This window comes from Manis javanica, chromosome 1 (assembly GCF_040802235.1).
Source record: "Manis javanica isolate MJ-LG chromosome 1, MJ_LKY, whole genome shotgun sequence".
Classification (NCBI taxonomy): domain Eukaryota; kingdom Metazoa; phylum Chordata; class Mammalia; order Pholidota; family Manidae; genus Manis; species Manis javanica.
The window spans coordinates 130,080,427-130,101,195 of record NC_133156.1 but is presented as its reverse complement, the minus strand read 5'-3'; the positions used below and the strand labels follow the sequence as shown (position 1 = coordinate 130,101,195).

At 33.9% G+C, this 20,769-nt stretch overlaps 1 protein-coding gene across 2 annotated transcripts in view; it reads right to left on the bottom strand.

Annotated features, from left to right (window-relative positions):
• Positions 1-18,642: 18,642 nt before the first annotated feature.
• CDH9 (cadherin 9) overlaps positions 18,643-20,769 on the bottom strand; it is a 139,646-nt gene continuing 137,519 nt past the window's right edge. For both annotated transcript variants that reach the window (XM_037001658.2, XM_037001649.2), the window contains one exon: positions 18,643-19,653. In XM_037001658.2, the coding sequence (XP_036857553.1) occupies positions 19,166-19,653 (488 nt within the window). In that variant the 3' untranslated portion in view covers positions 18,643-19,165. The remainder of the gene's footprint in view (positions 19,654-20,769) is intronic.

Genomic DNA, 20,769 nt, shown 5'->3' with positions numbered 1-20,769 from the left:
CCAGCAGATGGCAAGAGTGAGTTTATTCCAATCAAATTTAGGAAAAATATGATTCTAGCTTTTTATATTCAGAAGCAGACACATATCTATCTCCTAGGTATTGGAAAACAAGCGTGCACTTACCATAACCTCCTCTATGTATTTTTCCTTCCTGTCAGTATGGTTTCACAGCAGAACTGAAAGTGAGTCAGTCTACTATCACCCACATATCCATTCAGTTTGATTGTTTTAAGGATTGAGATAATTGTTGTGTTTGGTGTTAATGTGTCTAGATAGAGAACAAATTGGATGGACATAATCTTTTTTTTTGAAAATGTTATAACAATTGCTAGCACTTGAAAAAATGTATGAAGACTGCTCTCTTATGTGGCTTATATGAAATGTTAAATTCAATAGTATTTGTAATAAGTCAAAGAAAGTTATAATTTTAAATATTTTTGATGAACCATTTGGGTTAAACATTAGATGATGTACCCATTTTCAGCACCAAAATCTGGGACCTCTAATATGCTAATGTAATGTGAGAGTCTTCATTGAATATGCAGGTATTGCTTTCTACATTTAACCATAGAATCTTTTATTCATATTGCATCTTGCAACATTGATATTTCATGAAATATGCTTTGAGATATTCTAGAGTCAGCTATTTCAAAGCCTCTGCATTTCCTCCAAATTTTCCATTTCTAATACTTCCCATCTAATACTTAGTAGAAAATGAAAGTCAATAAGTAGCAACTTCTTCAAATTCCTGTAAAAAATCTAGAAAAGTTAATATTTGTATCAATTCGTTTCATTCTTCTAACTAAAGAAACACTTCCAACTATACTCTGAGCTCCATTGACTAGTCTTCCCAGAATTCTCTTCCATCTCAGTTCTTTCCTGCAGATCTTCAGCCTCCAATTTTACTCACTTTTGCTCTCTCTCAACTTCCCTCTTTCTCTCTATCTCCATCTCTATCCTGCCTACTGGTCAAATGCAACAGATGGTTAAATTGCAAAATGGAAGGGCCCTGCTGAGTTATTGAATGGATGTATGGAAAATCATTTTCAGTAAAATCATTTGAACTATAAAATGAGCATGGATTAAACTTCACTTTTATTGAATTAAGGCATTGGTTATAAAGGTTGTTTTTTTTTCACATAATGGAAGGCAATTTTTCCCTAAGATAATTGGAGGGCATGAGAGTTAAACTGATGAGCTATTTTGAGAGAACTGCAATGAATAAACATCATGCTACATCTGGAAAGCAAATACTGAAAGCAAATACTTCCAAGTACGTATGTGTTTGTTTACATGTATCAGGTGTGCACCATACAGAGAAAGGACTGATCTATTTTATAGAAAATTTCTTATCTTCCCTTTCCTTCTTAATTTTTGTCCTCCAGACCAGGAAAGGTCAGGAATATTATCAGGTGAGGGATGAAATAACCAAGAGATATGACAGACCAAACTCCACTGAAAATGATTAATCTACAGCCCTCTGGCTTAGGTGGCTGGGAGTATATTTGACAATAGAGAAAGTTCAGAGTTTTGATAATTGAGAGAAACTATTCATTCCAAAAACCTGTAACTGAATAGGCACCATGTTTTTGACATTTAGTAACTTTTCCCAAATTAATTACCTGCATAAGAGAAATTTATCGCTTTATCACAAAAAAGTCTGAGCTAGTGTATTAGCTCTGCTTCATTGATTTTGTGCATTATCCTTAGTAATTTACCCTTATACACGTATTTCCATCTTTTCTGCACTAAAGGCAGTAGAAGAGGCAAAGAGTATACTATTCCAGTGGTTAAACATATGAACCCTGCTTGCAATCTAACTGTTGGTATCAGTGATATGGCCACACTAGCTGCAAGAGGCTTTGGGATGTGTTCTTCATATACGTGACCATTTGCTAGGCTAGAAGTGTTACTACTAGGCAGTAACAAATATTAGATGAAACTAGCAGTTTATACCATATTTTACTAAATTAATTTTAAAGAGGCAATTGCATTTTGATTATGTCACATGGGTCACCTTTCTCCAATATACCAATAACACAAAGAGACAGTTTTAAAAAAAGAAACTCGAGAAATACAATAAAAGATCTCTTTTTCACCAATTCCCAGATTGCTTGATGGTACCTTCTACCTTTATCTTTTTTTCTGTTTTCATCTTTTTTCATTATTTAGTCCACAGTCACATGGTTCTATGGGCACTATTTTACTGATATCACACCCATAAAAGCATAATACAGAATATCTTGTGTGTGGCTCTTGTGCCTTCTGATCTTCTTGTTTTATACCTATGTTAGGTAGAGTTGTCACAGGTGATGAAGATAAGATGAACATAAATGCATTTGTTGTTGCCTGGTTGGCTTGTGAGGAGACAATCCAGTTAGTGGCCTGCATTAGGTGAACGTCCCCTGTAGTTGTTCTCGATTTTGATATGAGCCTAAAACTGCTCTAATAAGATAGTATTTAACTAAATAAACAGAAAAAACAAAACCAACAAAAATAATCTCTACATACCCAACAGAAATAAAAACATATCTACACACAAAACTTGTATACAAATGTACAGAGAATTATTCATAATAGTCAGAAGGTGGGAAAAAAACCCTGAATGAAAATCAATGAATGAATGATCACATTTTGATATAACCAGACAATGGAATAGTGTTTATCAAAAAAAAGAAGTGAAGAGCTGATAACATGCTACACCATGGATGAACCTTGAAAACACTATGCTAAGTGAAATAAGCAACTCATAGAAGGCCACATATTGTATGATACTGTTTATATAGAATGTACAGAATAGGCAAAACTATAGAGACAGAAAATATGTTGCTATTTGTCTAGAGCTGGGAGGTGTATGTAAATAGAAGGGTAATCTTTAAGGGGAATGGAGTCTTTTGGGGGGATAATAAAAATGTCCTAAAATTGGAAGGATAACACATGAAACAGATACGAAGTGTGGTAATGGTACACAATTTTGTAATAATACTCAATATTTTTGAGTTATACCCTCTAAATGGGTGAATTTTATGATATATGAAATATATCTTTAAGTCAAGATGCAAAATACAATTTTAACTTTTTTATAGAGGAAGGGACCCACAAAGGCAAAACTTCCTATGGTTCATGGAAGCCGTATGCAGTGCTGGATTATATGCTCAAAGTTTTGAAATATGTATGCACAATCCACCGTTTCTTCCTCTGCTTTGTTTCTGACTCCAGCATTCAGATGCAGAGACAAACCAATACCAATATGGTTACCTTTCAGATCCTTCAGTCTGATTTTGTGTAATTCTGAAACACACAAATAATTCATAAACTACTTATGGTAGAAAATACCTCTGATACTGAAAAATTATACAACCGAGATCTGATTGGAGAAGCACCCACACCAACTGAGTTCAGATCTTTTTCTAGCATGGCAAATTTACTGATGATCCCAGTCTGGATCAAAATTAGAATTGAATGAATGTCATTTTGGTAAATGCAGCATATACTAGAAGAGACGAAATGCACACAAAAAGTTCAGTAGAAGCACTGGTCCATATTCTGATACTTCAATAAATTATAGACTGGGAAATAGCAGAATGAGTAGGATACAAGAGCCTTGGCTGGATTTCCAGACAGAATTTACTAAGCATGGCCCATTTCACCTAAAGGACATGAGGATTCCAATTCCCTTAATGGCAAATGTTCCCATATCTAAAATTGCTCCTATTCTACATGTTAAGAATAGCTAAAACATAAGCTAGATTCAGTTTTTTTTTCTTTCAAGTATATGGTTTTTTGGTAATTATACTCTTTTATAATGAGAAGACTTAAATAATTTAATAATCATCTTTTTTTGGGTCGTGGCAAAGTTAGACTGTAACAGAGAGATACAACACTAATTTAGTTACTTAAAAAGGGGACCCATTTCTCTCTCTTTCAGGTATGGAATCAAGGTGATCCTTACAGTAGGCTGACACTTCTGCTCCACAGAGCCTGGTACTCCATGATCTCCAGCTCCACAGATTCTGATTTATATTTGAGGCTGCTTTTTCTTCCTATTATAAACTGTTATATTTAACTTATTTGGGTATGTTTTCCATCTTTAGACTCTATTACTGAATTCATCCTCAGGGAAGTAGATTTTGAGTTGACTAAGCAGTTAAGAAGCTGTGATAGCCCCCTGGTAATACATTCTCAAATTATTTTCTAGTGCTTACATCTGCTGAACTTAGAGGCAGACTGCCTGGGGGGATATTTCTAGCTTTGTTATTTATTAACTGAGAACTCAAGCAAATTATTTAATTGTTTACTCACATCAGAAATGTATATAATAATAGTCCTACCTCACTGATAGCTTCAATCACTTAATAGATTTAAAGAGCTTAGACTAGTAACAAAGCCATAGTAAATGCTCAAGAAGCAATACTGAATACTGCCCCCCAAAAATAAGGAACTTGAAGTAAGGTGTTGTCTTACCTCCAGTGCCTAAAGTGCCTGACATAGTAAGCACTGAAATGTTTGTTGAGTTAATACATTTCAAGGTACTACACAAAAATTCCTACATCATTTATCTGTTCGTTAATACAAAGAACACAATCCTCAAAATATGATTTAATGTCATTGATATAGCATAATGTTTGTGAGCTTAAATATTGGGATAAATCTATTTTGAATGCTAGATCTGCCACTCCCAAAGGTTTATTTAACCTCTGAGTCTCATTGATCTTATCAATAAAATAGGATTAATAAGAGCACACCTCTCAAATGGCATTTGAGGATCAGATAATATGCTCAAAATGCTTAAGATAATGTTTAGAAAAATAATAAATATATTATTAGTATTACTACCAGTACTATTAATTACCATTTGGATAATCATTCAAAGCGTAGGGTTTCTCCGTATGCTGTAATTACATTAGCATTCACTAAGCCTACTTTATATCCTTGTTGTTCTGTCTTTCATTAAGTTTTAAAATGTGTGTTTCTTCAGTCAACATGTTTCATACCATTTTATATTCCATCTGCTCTCACTGGTATATGGCTGCAATGAATGCCAACTGGTGATTCATCCTAGTGATTTAGAGAAACAGTGTTCTTTAGATATAAAATCAAGTAAGCCCTTTCTCTGTGATCAATTACTCATGTCTTTCTTCCTTAAAAGAGACATTACTTAACAGGGCTGCCACTCAGGAATTTCTCAGAAACATGGTCTCCTTAAAATCTGTTTTCCATTGAAATGAATTAGTTTTTGCCATCATGTCCCAGAATATCAATACGTCTCTCAGACAGAGGTTCACTGATGATCTAAGCACAGTTGCTAAGAAAGGTCTTCACAGATTGTTTTACACTTATCCTTCTGTTAATTTCTCACTGACCAAGAACAAGCAAGTTAGCTTTGACTTTGTTATTATTATTATTATTCAATGAGTCTTTTTAGCAGAAACAATCCCTCTGGCAAAAATGTTGCCTCTCATTTAATTTGCTCTCTAAAGAATTATTTTGAACACCCTCTGACTTTTATGAGGCAAGGTTTTTCTTGTCTACTTTATGTGTTGAAGACAGGAATATTCAACCCATCCCAGATATATTTGTTCAGGTAACCAACAAATATATATGAACTAATTCCACAGTGTTAGCATGTGCTGTGTGCTACAGATAAATGAATATGTAGGATTTAGTCTGTGTTCTTCTGGAGTGACCACACTAATGGGGGAGAATGGCTGAAGATGAATAAAAGCGAGTCATGGAGCTAGTACACTTAAAGCACATATTAAAGTTATTTAATTTATTAAATTCTGAAAAAAAGAGAAATGTATACATATCACCCAGGATTTTATTTGGGTTGACTTTTGAACTTAATGGATGTACTTTATCTTACTATCAGTCACTGAATTTATTGTTAAAAGAGAGTCTACTACCAAGAAATAGGAATCATTTATTCCAGACATATAGGATCCTTCTTTCTTATATGTTCTACTGAAACATGCCAAGGTGAATAAACTACAAAAGCCCACTAAATCATCATAGAGATCACATCTGATGAGAATTTATTGACTCTCAGACTTTAGAAATCCAAAAGTCTTTACATATATGTAGGTTTATTAATATTAGGAAGTTATTGCTATAATGCCAAAGTCTCATAGCTCCAAAATGCCTTTTTTGTTTTTCATATAGCATATATTTTTGGACGATAGAATAATTTAATGATTATAGCTTGATCTTCAGAATGTTTTATAATAATAGACTTCTAAACATATATGTTAATTTCTTTCTTATATATGTTTGATTAGTCAGACTGTTATTAACACTACCATAGAAATTCATAATTCCATCTCATACATTTGAGATTGGGAGCAAATTAAGTTTCCAAATTTATCATAAAAATTTAAATTGTGAGAATGTATACAGTTTGACTATTTTGGTAATATTATTTTTCAAAAATAATTTGGAATAATTTTCTCTTGAGATTGTCCTTTGATTTATAACTAATATAACAATTTATTTTAAAGACTCAGCAGCAAACCATGGTCCTGTAATATATTCAGGTTGATAGGAGATGCTATCTGCCTTGAGTTATAAGAATGAGTACCATAGTTGGGTCATTTGGAAAGAGTTGACAAGTATTTAGCTTGTTCAGGATTTTCTTAGAAAATTCTTAGAAGAAATTAATTGATCTGCTGATTGAACAGCTACTAGTTATGTATTAAATAAGTCTTTAGTACAAAGCACTACTTTAGAGTTTGCTTCCACGTTTTAGGGGAGAATTTGTATGGAATCTCTAGGTTTGGAATAAACATGAGTATCTCTTCCGATCTGTCTGAACATGTGTATAAATGTAGTGCCTGGTCTGATCTGCCCAATGTTTGATGGAAATGATACTGAGGTAGTACATGTACCTCTAGATACTCAGGTTCCTTTTGACAGACCTGCTTAATTTCTGCCTATTAATTTCAAAGCTTCTTCTTAGCCTTAGGTTTCCAGGGCTGTTGGCATTACTTATTTCACCAGTAATTATATTATGGAAGCTTTTGAAAGCAATGCAGAGAAGTGAACAAAACTGTGTATTCTGAGCCCAGAAATTCTTTTGTTGGACTTCCCAGTGTTACCGCCTTTCAGCTGTGTGACCTTGGGAAAATAGTTTATCTCTCTATGCTTTGGTTCCCTCAACTGTGGGATAGGGATAATAGTGATACTAATCTCACAGGGTTTCAAAGAATAGGTGCATATATAGACATAAAACACTTAGCACAGTGCCTGACACATAAATTCACTGAGGAAACATCAGCTTTCTGCTCAGAATGATTTGAATGTTGGATGAGATTTCCACTAAGGTCTCACAATAGACCAAACTATGATGGGTCATTTCCCTTGCTTCTCCAGATCAATTTTCCAAATTTCCCTGATCTGCTCTGTGTTGATCTACTCTGTGCTGTAGGATGCTAAAATTTACAGACTGCATCACTGGATTTCCTTGTCTTTTAGCTTTCCATTGGATTTAGCCAGGGAAAAATGCCATAAGTAGATATGGGGGCAAGCAGAGAGAGAAGCCAGAATATATTGGTGCCCCTCTCTGCTTTCAATGTGTGTGCTGTTAGACAGGTCTCTACCCGCAGACCTTACTAAGGATCCTCTTGCAGACTGCTCCTGTCACACATCTTCTTTCCTTATCTTTTTTGGACTATGAGTTAAAATTCTTCTCATTGTCATTTGTTACTGGATGCTTCACTCTCCTTTGGTTCTCTTAACTCTGTCTGCTCTTTCATGTATGATCCCTTTATTCAGTTAAACACACTATACACACCGAGTATGACAGCTTTCTAGTTTAATGAATTAAATATAAGATGAGGACAAAAATATGTCACAATTACAGGGATACAGAGGGATAGTCATGAAATAAATGTCAGAGGTCACAAAGAATCTTGTTCATGGAAAATTGTTATTTTCATTCCCTTCATTAATGTGCAGGTAGGAAATGATTCTTCCCCAGTGGTTCTGCTACTCACTGCTATAAATCTAGTTAGCCCAAAACTCAGTGATATAAAACAAAAAACATTTCATGTAGATGGATTGACAATTTAGTCTAGGCTTAGTTGGGTGGTCCTTCTTATATTGGCCTGGGTATTATTTGCTGTGCTTAACCACAGTTTTGGGGGAATAGGTGGAAATGTCAGAGGCTCTCTTCATAGAAATCTGATCTCTTGTCCTCCAGGAGGTTAACCAAACTCGTTCACTGGGGAAACAACACTTCTCAGGGCAAGGGTAGAGTGAAAAGTCCTCTTAAGGAATTGTCAGAGTTTATACAAATTACTCCTCCCACATTCTATTAGATTAAAGCATTTTGAAATGCCAGCTCAGATTCATGGTGAAATTATAATTCTTGATGGGAGATGTTGTAAAAAATCAGTGGCCAACTTCTTCAGTCTACCATATTTCTACCTCTCGAAGTCAGGTGAAGTGTTCACCTGGCCTCAAACATAAGTCACAGAAACAGATCAGGGATATATTTATCAAAAATATAATCTGGCTTCCCTTCTCTTGTTAATTAGATACTTACTAAATTCCTGAATCGGTGAGTTGTAATAGAACAGAAAAGAATGCATTTTTGGGAAAGTCCATCACGTGTCTCCTAATTTTGAAAGGTAGATAAAATTCTGGAGGTTCTTTCCACTACTTTTTAGATACTTAATGAGGTAAGAACAAAGTGTGGAATGACAGTTTTCCTGTGGAAAAGATGGAAGCTGTCTGCTAATTCCTCAATCCTGCCTCCTAATCCACATTCTCCATGGCCCCTAGAAAGCAAAGGGGAATATTTTAGAACTTCTGAAACTCCATGTGAAAGAACAAAGAAAGTACAGAGAACTTGCCTAAAGAGACTGGTGATCTCTAGAAAATGAGAAAACTTTATTTGTGAATATGTAGACAGTTGGTCAGTTCAGTAAATGGTATGACACAAAAAGTGACTCTGGCTAAAGACAAGGAGTGATACTTTCATAGATACTGCTAGAATTTGGTAGTAAAATATTTTATGTTCTCTTTGTGTTATATTGAGTTTTGAAATCCTTAGGTGTGTTATCAGAAATTTAGTATTTGGAATTGTGTTTTTAATACACAAATTGGGCCATCATTAACATAGCGGGAATATACTTTTATGCCAAACATTGAAGGAAGACTGTCATTGCTTATTGTCATTGCTCAACTAACATCTAGCACAATTCCTGGATGCTATTAGATTCCAAAACACATGTAAATGACAGAGCCATTAAACATTGCATACATACTAATACCTTAGTATGTAACAGATTTTAGTAAAATGGCCTTAACAATAATTTTTTAATGCTTTTATTAGCAAATTTTTATTTTCCCTTGTAAGTACCTATGAGATACTAACCAAAATATAAAATTCATGTTTTGGACTTGGCAGTCTCTCCTTTGGCTATGTGTATTACTGAGTAAATTAATGATGATGAAGACTTGACAACTCCAAAAGTGGAAATGGTGAAAAGTATAATTTAAATAAAATAGGCAGATAAACCAAGGAAGACTATGTACTCTTTCTTGTTTAGTATCTCCCTGGCTACTTATTTTTTCTCCTATCAATAATACATTATGAGGCTTTGTATTCATAAAGGACATTCATTTAAAAAAGATGATGAATGCTGTAAGAACACATGAGAATTTATGAGAATACTTGTCCTTAAATCATTGTTACTGTTCTCAGTGGATTAGAATTCAACTCATTTCTATGGTTGATTTTATTCTATTTGGGATTTGATTTTGAATTAGATTTTAATGAGGTAATTTCCTTTTCATCATAAATTGAAGAAGAAGGATGAACATTCTTCTTTTTTTCCTCAGAACAGAATTCTACTCTTTAAAAAATCTTGAAAATGCAACTACCCTTTGAGATTTGTAACATATTTTTTTAGCTTGGGGCTTTTCTTTTTGATCACTTACATTTACTGCTTTTCCTCTTGGACCCTTCATAGGAATCTCTAAAAAGAGCTTTTCCCTCAAAGATTAACAGAATTTCCTCTTAATCTTAAGTTCACATCCTTGATCCCAATTCACAAAGGTGTTTTTGCTGCCAATGCAGAAGTTTATAAAAAAATGATGCCCAAAATTGTTAAGTACACATCGTTTTTCTTCTGAAATACTATTGTATTTATAGGTTTTTATTGCCTGGTGGCATGTATATTTATTCTTAAAAGGAAGATGAACAAAGTATTTAGAGAATAAGTAGAACATGATTTTGTTCAGCTGCTGTAAATGAAAACAAATCATGCTAATTAATTAATTTGTCATATATGAACTAACAGCAAGCAGTTTAGTTCTATTTTTTCAACTGAATTAGTCGATTTTTAAATACATTTTTTTAGAATTCAGATCACTCTTCCATTTAACAGAGATTTGCATTTAAATATCTTTTCACATTGTTTCTAAATTATTTGTTATTCAGTGAGCAAAACTGATAGTTATTGCATTAAAGTTTTAATGAATAAAGGTTGAGAATATTGAATATAATTTCATGATAATAAGTATGAGAGTAGATTAATAATGAAAAATGCAGAATATGCTCTTTCATTATAGCTGGAAGGTTAAGGAATTAATTTTACACACCATGAAATGGAAATAACTTCCCCACTATTTTATTAACCAGTGCTTAGATCAGTATAATCAACTCTTTTATTGAGAACAGGTCTATTCTTTTATTTAGAGGCACTAGATCGACATTTTCATCAGTTCATTAGGTTAATATAACTCAATAAATAATACCCAAGTAAGAACTACCATATTACACAATTACGTCTTGATAAGATGCTTTATTTCATTAAGCAAATACATCAACAGTTCAAACCAAAACAAGTGTGAATTTGTTAGCAACAATTTTTATAAGTTAGCCAGTATATTATCATGATGCTACCAATTCAAGAAGCTACCACTCTGGAAAAACAGGGGGATATTTAAAATACTGTAAACTTCAGAAATAGTTATTTCCCATTGATTGGGTGAATGTTAATTCAAATACTTTTTTATGACAATTAAAATCTGACTATGCAGACACACTAAGATAACATATTTGAACAATCTTTTAATTTTCAGAAGGTATTATTAAAGAAATGTAAACAATGACTGAGAATCAATATATGAACCTATGTTTGGCAGAATTCTAATTAGTTTTAAATTTATTTATTTAGTTTTAAAATTATTATCGTTTAACACTTGACCATGCATGGAGTTTTCCCTCATTGAAAAGTTGCCTCAGCACTTGAGAAAATATTTTCATTTAGGCAAATTTTAAATCATGCTGGGGGAGTGGGTGAATATGTGTGTGGGGAAAAAAGGAGGGCCATCAAAATGCCTGCTTGGCTTACCTCTGTGATTTGATTTAATTGGATACCCTTTGCAAAAAAACAAACAACAACATAAAAACGGTTTTATTCAGCGGTTAGAGAAAAAAGCAGTGAAATCAGTGTTGCCATTGCCTGTTTCTCTGTTCTTTCATCCTAGCAAGATGTTCTCAAGTTCCAGATTGTCCTATTTAGAATTAATATGGTTAGTGACAAGTGTGATGTTCACTATTCCCTCTTGGAATTAGACTTAATTACTGTTAGGCCCCATCTTCATTTGCTTGCCCCACAGATTAATTCAAAAGTGGTCATTCAGAGATTTCAAAGCATGATATGGAAATGCAGGGTGTGAAGTCTCCCTTCTAACCTCAAATCTCTGTTCTTTCATACTGCCTCCCTGCCCTAGTCCTGTGCAAGAGAACAGGGAAAACTTCCCACTGTTACTTGCCTTCAAGGTGTGTATACAAATTTACCTATTACTGTTAGTTTTAACAAGATTAAAAATTTACTCAAATATATATGTAGCTTTTAAGGAAAAACAGACATATTTAATCCTACACACAGTCTATATGACTTCTTTTCCAATGTGCAGTCTTAATATACAAAATTCTGTGGGACTTTCTGTCATTATAGGTTAATTTTCCCATATGAAGTGACCCACAGAAATCTCATGCATACTGTTGCATTTTAGTTTTTACTCTCAGTGATTTTTTTTGGATATTATCTTGACATTTTGCCATGTTTATATAATTAGTAAAAATATTTATTGATTAATTGGATTTTTTTCTATAAAGCATAGACAGAAGAACCCACTTAGTCTGTAGCTTGCTATTAGCCCCCAATAAATCTGCTTTGTATATGTTCCACTGAACTGCTGTTTTATACTGTAGCGGAGTATAAATTTTTAATACGTGGTTTTATGAAGAATCGGGGCTACATACAGCTAAAAAGCTTCTGTACAGCAAAGGACACCATGAACAGAACAAAAAGGCATCCTGCAGTATGGAAGAATATATTTGTAAATGACATATCGTACACGGAGTTAACATCCAAAATATATAAAGAACCCCCATGCCTCAACACCCAAAAAAGGAAATAACCCTATTAATAAATGGACAGAGGATATGAACAGACACTTCTCCAAAGTAGAAATTCAAATGGCCAACAGCATATGAAGAGAAGCTCCACATCGCTAATTATCAGAGAAATGCAAATGAAAACCACAATGAGATACCACCTCACATCAGTAAGGATGGCCAGCATCGAAACAACTAACCACAAGTGCTGGCGAGGATGCAGTAAAAGGGGAACCCTCCTACACTGCTGTTGGGAATGTAAACTAGCATTGTGGAAAGCAATATGGAGATTCCTCAAAAAACTAAAAATAGAAATACCATTTGACCCAGGAATTCCACTCCTAGGAATTTACCCAAAGAATACAAGTTCTGAGATTCAAAAAGACATATGCACCCTTATGCACTATTTACAATAGCCAAGATATGGAAACAATCTAAGTGTCCATCAGTATATGAATGGATAAAGAAGATCTGGTACATATGCACAATGGAATACTATTCAGCATAAGAAAAAAAACAAATCCTACCATTTGTAACAACATGGATGGAGCTGGAGGATATTATGCTCAGTGAAATAAGCCAGACTGAGAAAGACAAGTAGCAGATGATTTCCCTCATTTGTGGAGTATAACAATGAAGCAAAACTGAATTAACAAAACAACAGCAGACTCACAGACTCCAAGAAGGGAGCAGCAGTTACCAAAGGGGAGGGGTGGGAGAGGGCAGGTGGGATGGGAAAGAGAAGGGGATTGAGGGGTATTATGATCAGTACACATGGTGTGGGGGGGCATCATGGTCAAAGACAGTGTAGCACAGAGAAGGCAAATGGTGACTCTGTGGCATCTTATTGCACTGATGGACAGTGACTGTAGTGGGGTATTGGGTGGAGGACTCGATAAAAGGGGTGAATATAGTAACCACACTTTTTTTCATGTGATACCTTCATGAGAGTGTATATCAATAATAGCTAAATAAAAAAATTGTATAATAAAAAAATGATGGAGATGGAAAACCAGGAAAACAAACCTAAAGTGCTTGACATAGAATATGGAACTCAAGACTCCAACTCCAAGGGACAGATCCTGGGAAGGCCCATGTTGATGACAGGAGCAGGTATAGGATGCACTGGTACAGAGGGCAATTAGTCCATCCTACTGGTATGGGTCAGGAAGGGAAGAAAAAGTTTCTTTCAGGAGATTAAACTGGTTCTCTATTTCTTTGTGCTTTTGAATCTCTAGAGAGAAAGTTTGGACAACTGATGCATAGTTTCAGGCCAAATTAGTAATAAGGACACATAGAAAACAAAGCAAAATTAGAAGAGAAACCATAAACCATAGCATATGTAATTTCAGTTATATTTAATTATAGTGTAAACAAAAATCATGTACTTGTGAAAGATATTTAAATATAAATATTAAGTAATTACTATCAAAATTATATAATTATGTATTCAAAAAAAGAAGAAAATATCTAAAATAACTGAAGAACAAGAACTGGAAATTTCTGAAAATAACTGAGTAAAGTATAAATATATGGGAGAAAATGTTTAATTTCACCAGTAGATTGTTCAAGAAAATCAAAGGTAATGATTTACAGGTAAAATATCTTGACTTTTAAATTGTTATTAATAATGTAATCATTTTTGTTCCTGTTTTTAATACTATATTAGCTAACAACATTCTGTCAAACAGCAACAGAGACTGCAAATCAGATAAGGTCCAATATCCGTGAAGTGCTATTTTGGCTATATGGACTTAAATAGATGATCATTGACTAATACCTATTCTTTAAAAATAGTCACATATAGTACAGAAATTTGGAATGAAATTCAACATATTTGTGCAAGAAAATATTTTCTTAAGAGTTGTTCAGCTTCCCTTTACCCACACTCTACTACTCATCTACAGATTGTAAAGATAATTCAAACTGCAGAAGAGAAGTCCCCTTTTTAAAAAATTCCTTCTCTATGTTGTATTGTGATTCTGACATTTAGAATTGATGGCCTGAAATACAGTAAAATCCTATTACTGTGTTCATTTAGAAGCAAACATCATTGAATACAATTTTAGTTCAATGTGAGGCTTATTGTAAAAATAAAACAGCCAGTTTTAGTTTACCAGCAAAATTTTTATTCAGGAATAGCAGAAGGTTTCTAATTTGGGGGATGCAAACCATGACAAGCCATAGGCAAGTCTGGAGAACAAAGTTGGGGAGCATTCTCTTATACAGGAAAGAAGGAAATTAGACCAGTCTGGTTGAAATGAAAGTCCATTGAAAGAGAGCGAGTTTGGGGTTGTGGTGACTTCTTGTTGGCTGTTTTCATTGGCTGGGGTGTTGCTGGGCGAGGAGAAAACCATCCTTCCTTCTGTTTGAGTATATGAAGTTAGATTCTTCCTGCCAGGTATGTGAAGTGGTGCATGTTAAGAGCTCCCTCTTCAGGACTTCACTCTATTTTGAATGAGGTTTTTCCTGTATTTATTTTCACAGGCTTAAAAAAAAAACAAAACCTGGAACATAATTTATGCTTGTCTGTCTTTTGAAAAGATCTTTTCAAATAGTGACTTAATTATAATCAACCAGAGTTCGGCAAACAGTACTTGGATTTTAAGTTCTAGACTATAATCAGTATCATCGTGAAGGCATGCACCTTGTTATAAATTTGAGTATAATTCTTTTTTTTAATGTTTATTTTAATCTCGTATGTATTCATGATATTTTATCAAATTAAGAAAAGCATCGTATCTAAATATTGAGCATATCATTTTATATTTGGCAAATATTTGGGGCCTGTCAGCAAGACATCAGGCACTAATCTAGGCACATGAGATATTTTAGTAAATATAATAAATGAAACTTGTTGCCTAAGGGTAATAAACATTGTTGGAGGAGGTCACTGAGAAGACAAGACTGCAGGTTGATGCACAAATTGGATCTGGGTATTGGCAGCTCCTCGCCCCACCCCCTGTCCTTGGAATATATGTTTTGCCCAGTATTCCCACACTAGGAGCTGCTTCATGGGTGCAGCATTGAGAGACTAAGGTGTTGTTGAGAACATCTGGACTGGAATATGTAATTGAACTCAGTTAAACCTTTTATATAAACTTTTAAGACTCTGGTGGGCAGGTATATGTTTACTCACGTTTCAGTTGTCCCAGACAAGCCCCTCTCAAAACTCCCTTGCCTGTTGAAACTGCTACCTAACTTGGAGTGGCCAGCCTCTTTCTTCAGCTTCCCTTGCCCTTTGTGCATGGGGGAGGGGGAGGGCAATTTGTGAACCAACAATCGTTGTAACAGAAGTAGGCAGACAAAAATATTAAATGATAAACCAATTATGTATCATGTTAAATGATATTTGCTGTGGAAAATATTTATTTGAAAATAAAGAAAGGATAAATCGGTTCTGGAGGTTGCAGTTTTAAATAGTTTGTTTAATATTGTTGTCACCTAGAAAATAGCATCTGAACCAGGACTTGAAGGAAGTTACATAGCTAAATAACTTCATGGATGTCTGGGTTATGATTGTTCCTAGTAGAATGACGTGAGTTCAAAAGGAAAATTCTTAGTCCTTTTTAAGGAACAACAAGAGGTCCAGTAACTGAAATGAAATGAATTAAGAAAATAGAGGAAACAAAGATTGAAGAGACAATAAGAAGAACCTGATCTGGCAGATATCTGTGAGACTCTCACTGTGTTAGTTGATGAATTTTGAGTAGAGAAATGAGATGTGCACACTTACCTAATCAAAAGAAGAAGAAAGAAAAAGGAAAAGAAAGAGAAAAGCAACTAACTCTGTGTTCTATGTTCAAAATAGATGGTAGGGTCTAAGGCTAGTAAAAAAGAGCACTTAGAAGCATATTGCAATAATCCAGATAAAACCTTTAGACCAAGGTTGTTGCAGGAGATGTGATAAAAAAATAATTGTATATCAAATACACTTTGAAGGTATAGTCAATAGGAATTTCTAAAATTTGGATATCAAGAATAACAGAATAACAGAATAAGAGAATGAAGGATGCCAGCAAGATTTTTAGCTTGGGCAAGTAGAGGATAGATTTATGGTCAGCTGATATGGCCAAGTTGGGAGTAGAACAGGTGTAGGAATGAATATCAGAGTTTAAAATGTGTACTTACCCCACTTAATTAGACATGCAAGTTGAAATTTAGAATAGTTCTTTGAATATATGTTTAGATTATAGGGAAGAGGGAAAGATGGGAGGTCTATGTTTGGAAATTTTTTCATAGATAGATACATCTATCTATATGCCCATAGTGAAATAAAATTATCGAAACCCAATAGGGTAAATCTTAATCATCCCTACTTTTCTGGAGCAGTTAAATAATTTCTTTATTTGCCAGTAAGGAAACGATAAAATCTTATCTAACTCTTGCATGCATTTTTTCCACTACAGGAATTTATTAGATTATTGGAAAATTTTAAGAAGTATTAGTATTATCCAAATCTGGTAATTCATTTGAACAAAACAGACCATCAGTCATTCCCAGATCAAGTAATGAGAGAACTCTGAAACTAACTGTATCACATAATTGCCAAAAAATGGTGGTCAAAGTAACATTTCTTCATAACTGAGCTTAATTTAACATTTTTTTTCTATCTAGTATCAATATGACTTTCTCATAACAATTGTAGGTCTACACCTTGTAGGCAGCTTGGTTTATTTGTGTCACTCTTAGGATTTATAGCAGGTAAACCCAGACCAGCAATGTAACTATCAATTACCCCTTCCTGTCTTGACATAATTTCTTCTTTTCTACGCAGACTTTACACATACATCACAGATCTCCTGAGAATGTTTTTGCTTATTGTCACTTATCTCTCTAGTGATTATAGAATAAATTTATTTTAAGAGGCAAAAATAGATATCTCATTCATTTTTATTCTTGCTATGTTAAGTCACTACCATCTTCATATCATTTTCCTCAAATATTTGTCTGATTCATACTGGAAGAGCTCTAGTAATGGGGAAACTACTTTCTTAGGTAAAAACTAAAACTTTCTGAACTGAAACTACAAAAACTTCCTGTCTTCTGACAATTCTGATAATTAGAGAAATTTCAAATAATTCTTAATTGCGCAGTCTGTTTTTTTTTCTTAGCATTAAATGAAATCTTCAATATGCGTTAGCTGTTGGTGGTAAAGTTATAGAAATTTAGTCTTCAAAAATTTTATGACATCGTAACAAAATAGAACAGATAAGTGCCTACTGTAATTTGGTTAAATACTTGCTGTTTGAAAAGGCTTGATAACAGTCCGTGTTAAATTTCTACATAAATTCCACCTAGAAATCACCCTGGCATCACCTTTGCTTTTAGAGGATGAGTAGTAGAAAAGAAAGAAAAGGATAAATCATGGCACAAAATGAGTAATATGTAACCTCCTGTGAAGTTTCCACCTTTTAGGTTAGGTTTTATCTCCAGATCAAACCAGGGCAAGTATTCTGCACGGTAGTCTTTCAAAGATTTGTATATTATTATTATGCACAATTCTCCCTCTCTCTTCTCTTTACTGTGCCTTAAGGGGCCTGTATCCTGTTTTCTGAACAATCTCAATCATTAGGAAAATTTCACATTCTTTAGGGTTTCTTCTCTCCAGTTTACATGTCACTAGTTCTTTCAAGATTAGCTTAAGTACAATGACTTCAAATCTCCTCAATAAAATTATCAATTAAAAAAACTCATCTAATTTGTTGAAATACTTTAAATGTCACCTAGATTATATTCTATTAATTGTCTGATCGTGAAGAAAAAAATGAAAACTATCATTTCTATTCTGAAAATTGTAGTAGTGATGGAGAAAGAGAGACTCAGATTTTTTTCTTCATCTGCCTGATATTACTAACATATATTTCATTCACTCTCCCATGCAATCCACTCGTTGATCCCATAGTAAAAAATGTACAAAAAACTTATTTATTCACAGGTATATTCATATTTATATTCCAAATGTGTTTCATATACTAATGATTGGTAAAAATCAGTTGTTCAATAAACTCTTGCCCATGTTTAAGTGATTGAAGCAGACAATCACAATTTGTACTGAGGCTACTTTATATTTTTACTACATTCAATTTTCAAACCACATGCAGTAACTACTTAGCTGCTTTTTCCCTGAGTAAACCATGTTTTACCTTTAAAGATATAAAATATTTCTGTATAACTGAGATCAGGACTGCTCCTAGGAATTAAATAAAATGAAAAGTATTTTTATAAATACTAGTTTATTTCATAAAAATACAAAAATATAAATATACACTTATAAAAATATGAGTGAATTAACACAAAGACATTCTTCAACTAAATAAATATGGCAGTAATAGGCATTCCTATTTCTTTAGGGATATAGTTTTTATATTAATTTACAAAGCAGTTGCACGATGTTTCATTTAATAGTAAAGGTTACCTAAGTTATTTAAGAAAACATTTATAAAGTTCTTATGTCTAGAAAAGGCACAAAAAGCCTTTTATATATTTTTATTGATTATTGATGTTATATACTTTCCTTCAGAGATTGTTAGGCAAAGAGGGTGAACTGGTTATTAGTACTTTTTAAAATCTAGGTCATTCGTAATCATTCACAGAAATTTACTGATTAAGCAAACCCTTACTAACACAACACCTACGTATTGTTTGTAATTTCGATTTTTAAAAATTTCCTCCAAGGAAGAGTATGCAGGCCACGCAATCCACTAACAAAGCGAATACTCCCACTAAAGTTGATCAAGTTATACAATACTCTTAATCTCGGTCACTGTCATCACCGCCGTACATATCGGCAAGTTTCTTAAAACGAGGCCCCCAGTTGCTGAGGTAATCATAATCTTGATTACAATCTGCTGTGAGAGACTCTAAAGAACTGAGTGAATCTGCTATGGAATCATTCCCTTCATAAGCATAGGTTGCCAGTGAATCATAAGGAGGTGCACTTGGGTCTGAGTCATTTTCTTTTAATCTTCGATGGATAAAATCTTGCACATCAATATTTTCCCAAAGAGGCACAGTCCTCCTTATCTGAAAAATAGTTTCAGGCATGACATCCCTTCTAAGTTTACTGTCGTCTCTTGCCTCTGGATTCCTTAATGTGCCAATGTCAAAAGCCTGGGTATCTTCTTCCCCGCCACCTTCGTCATTGTAGGTCACGATGTTGTCCCGGACATCATCTTTGGAAATTATCAGAGGTTCTTTCTTTCTTTGCTTCTTCAATGCAGCAAACAGCACAACTAAAACTATTAACAAGAACAGACCAGCGAAACTAGTGAGATTCCATGACTCCATTTTAAATTAAATGAAGCATGCTTCTGTGAGTGAAGTTTGTGCCATCTGAGAGGTGCTAAGATTGTTTGGATCATTCCATTTGCTTTTAACTAGGAAAGTAGGACTATCAGAGCAAATAAAACAATATGATGGCAGTAGCACTTGGCTAAAAGGGTAAGCCAAAGTCTAATCTCCATGGGGATACAAAAAAATATTTCAGAGAGGAGGTGCATTTTCTTGCAGCAGGTGGAGAAGTGTAATGGTGGTGTTGCACATTCCAAACCACCCTGAGAAAATGTTTTCCTAAATAGTTGGATCATCTCAACTGAGACAAATGTTTTCTGCTCACTTTCATCAATCCTTCACTGAAGTCCTGCAAGGGTATCTGCCCAAAGGGATTCCATCCAGATAGTTTGAAAGGATTTGCAGTGAAAAGGAGCCAGCACATATGAGCATTGGAACATAAGTTTGGCTAGCTCTAAGGCCCTAAGTATAAGCATTTTGGATGAATATTTGATGGAAACAATTTTGGAGGGAATGTTTTACAGTGGAACAACTGTTTAATTGAATTAAATTGTTGTCCTGTTAGGGCATGCTCAAATGAACCATTTGCTAGTGGAGGCATGACTTTATTTAGAAAAATTGCAGGACTAGGTACAACCATAACGCCTAGTTTAAAAAGAATATTTGAAACTTCTAATTTGCTAAAACTAAATTTGCACCTACATATAAGAAATGTCATGAGAAATGTATATCTTATTGTGACAAGTGCATTTGCCAATTAGATGTCTAATATACATAACTTAGTATTTATTAATAGTATCATTTGTAAAGGTAGTTGGCTTTGAGAGTGATGGTTAGAAAGGTAATTTCTGAAACAGAATCAACTGGGATTGAATGCTAGTTAAAAAATTTCTAAATAGGTGAGTTTGTAATTTAGCCTTTCTGTGGGATAAAAGTACCTCAAGAGTTGATGTGCAAATTAAAGCAACTCTTAGATTAAATGTCCTTAGAACAGTTACCATGGTTCTTAGCACTAAACACTATAAATATACAAAGTATATTTAAATATAAAATATAATTCTAAG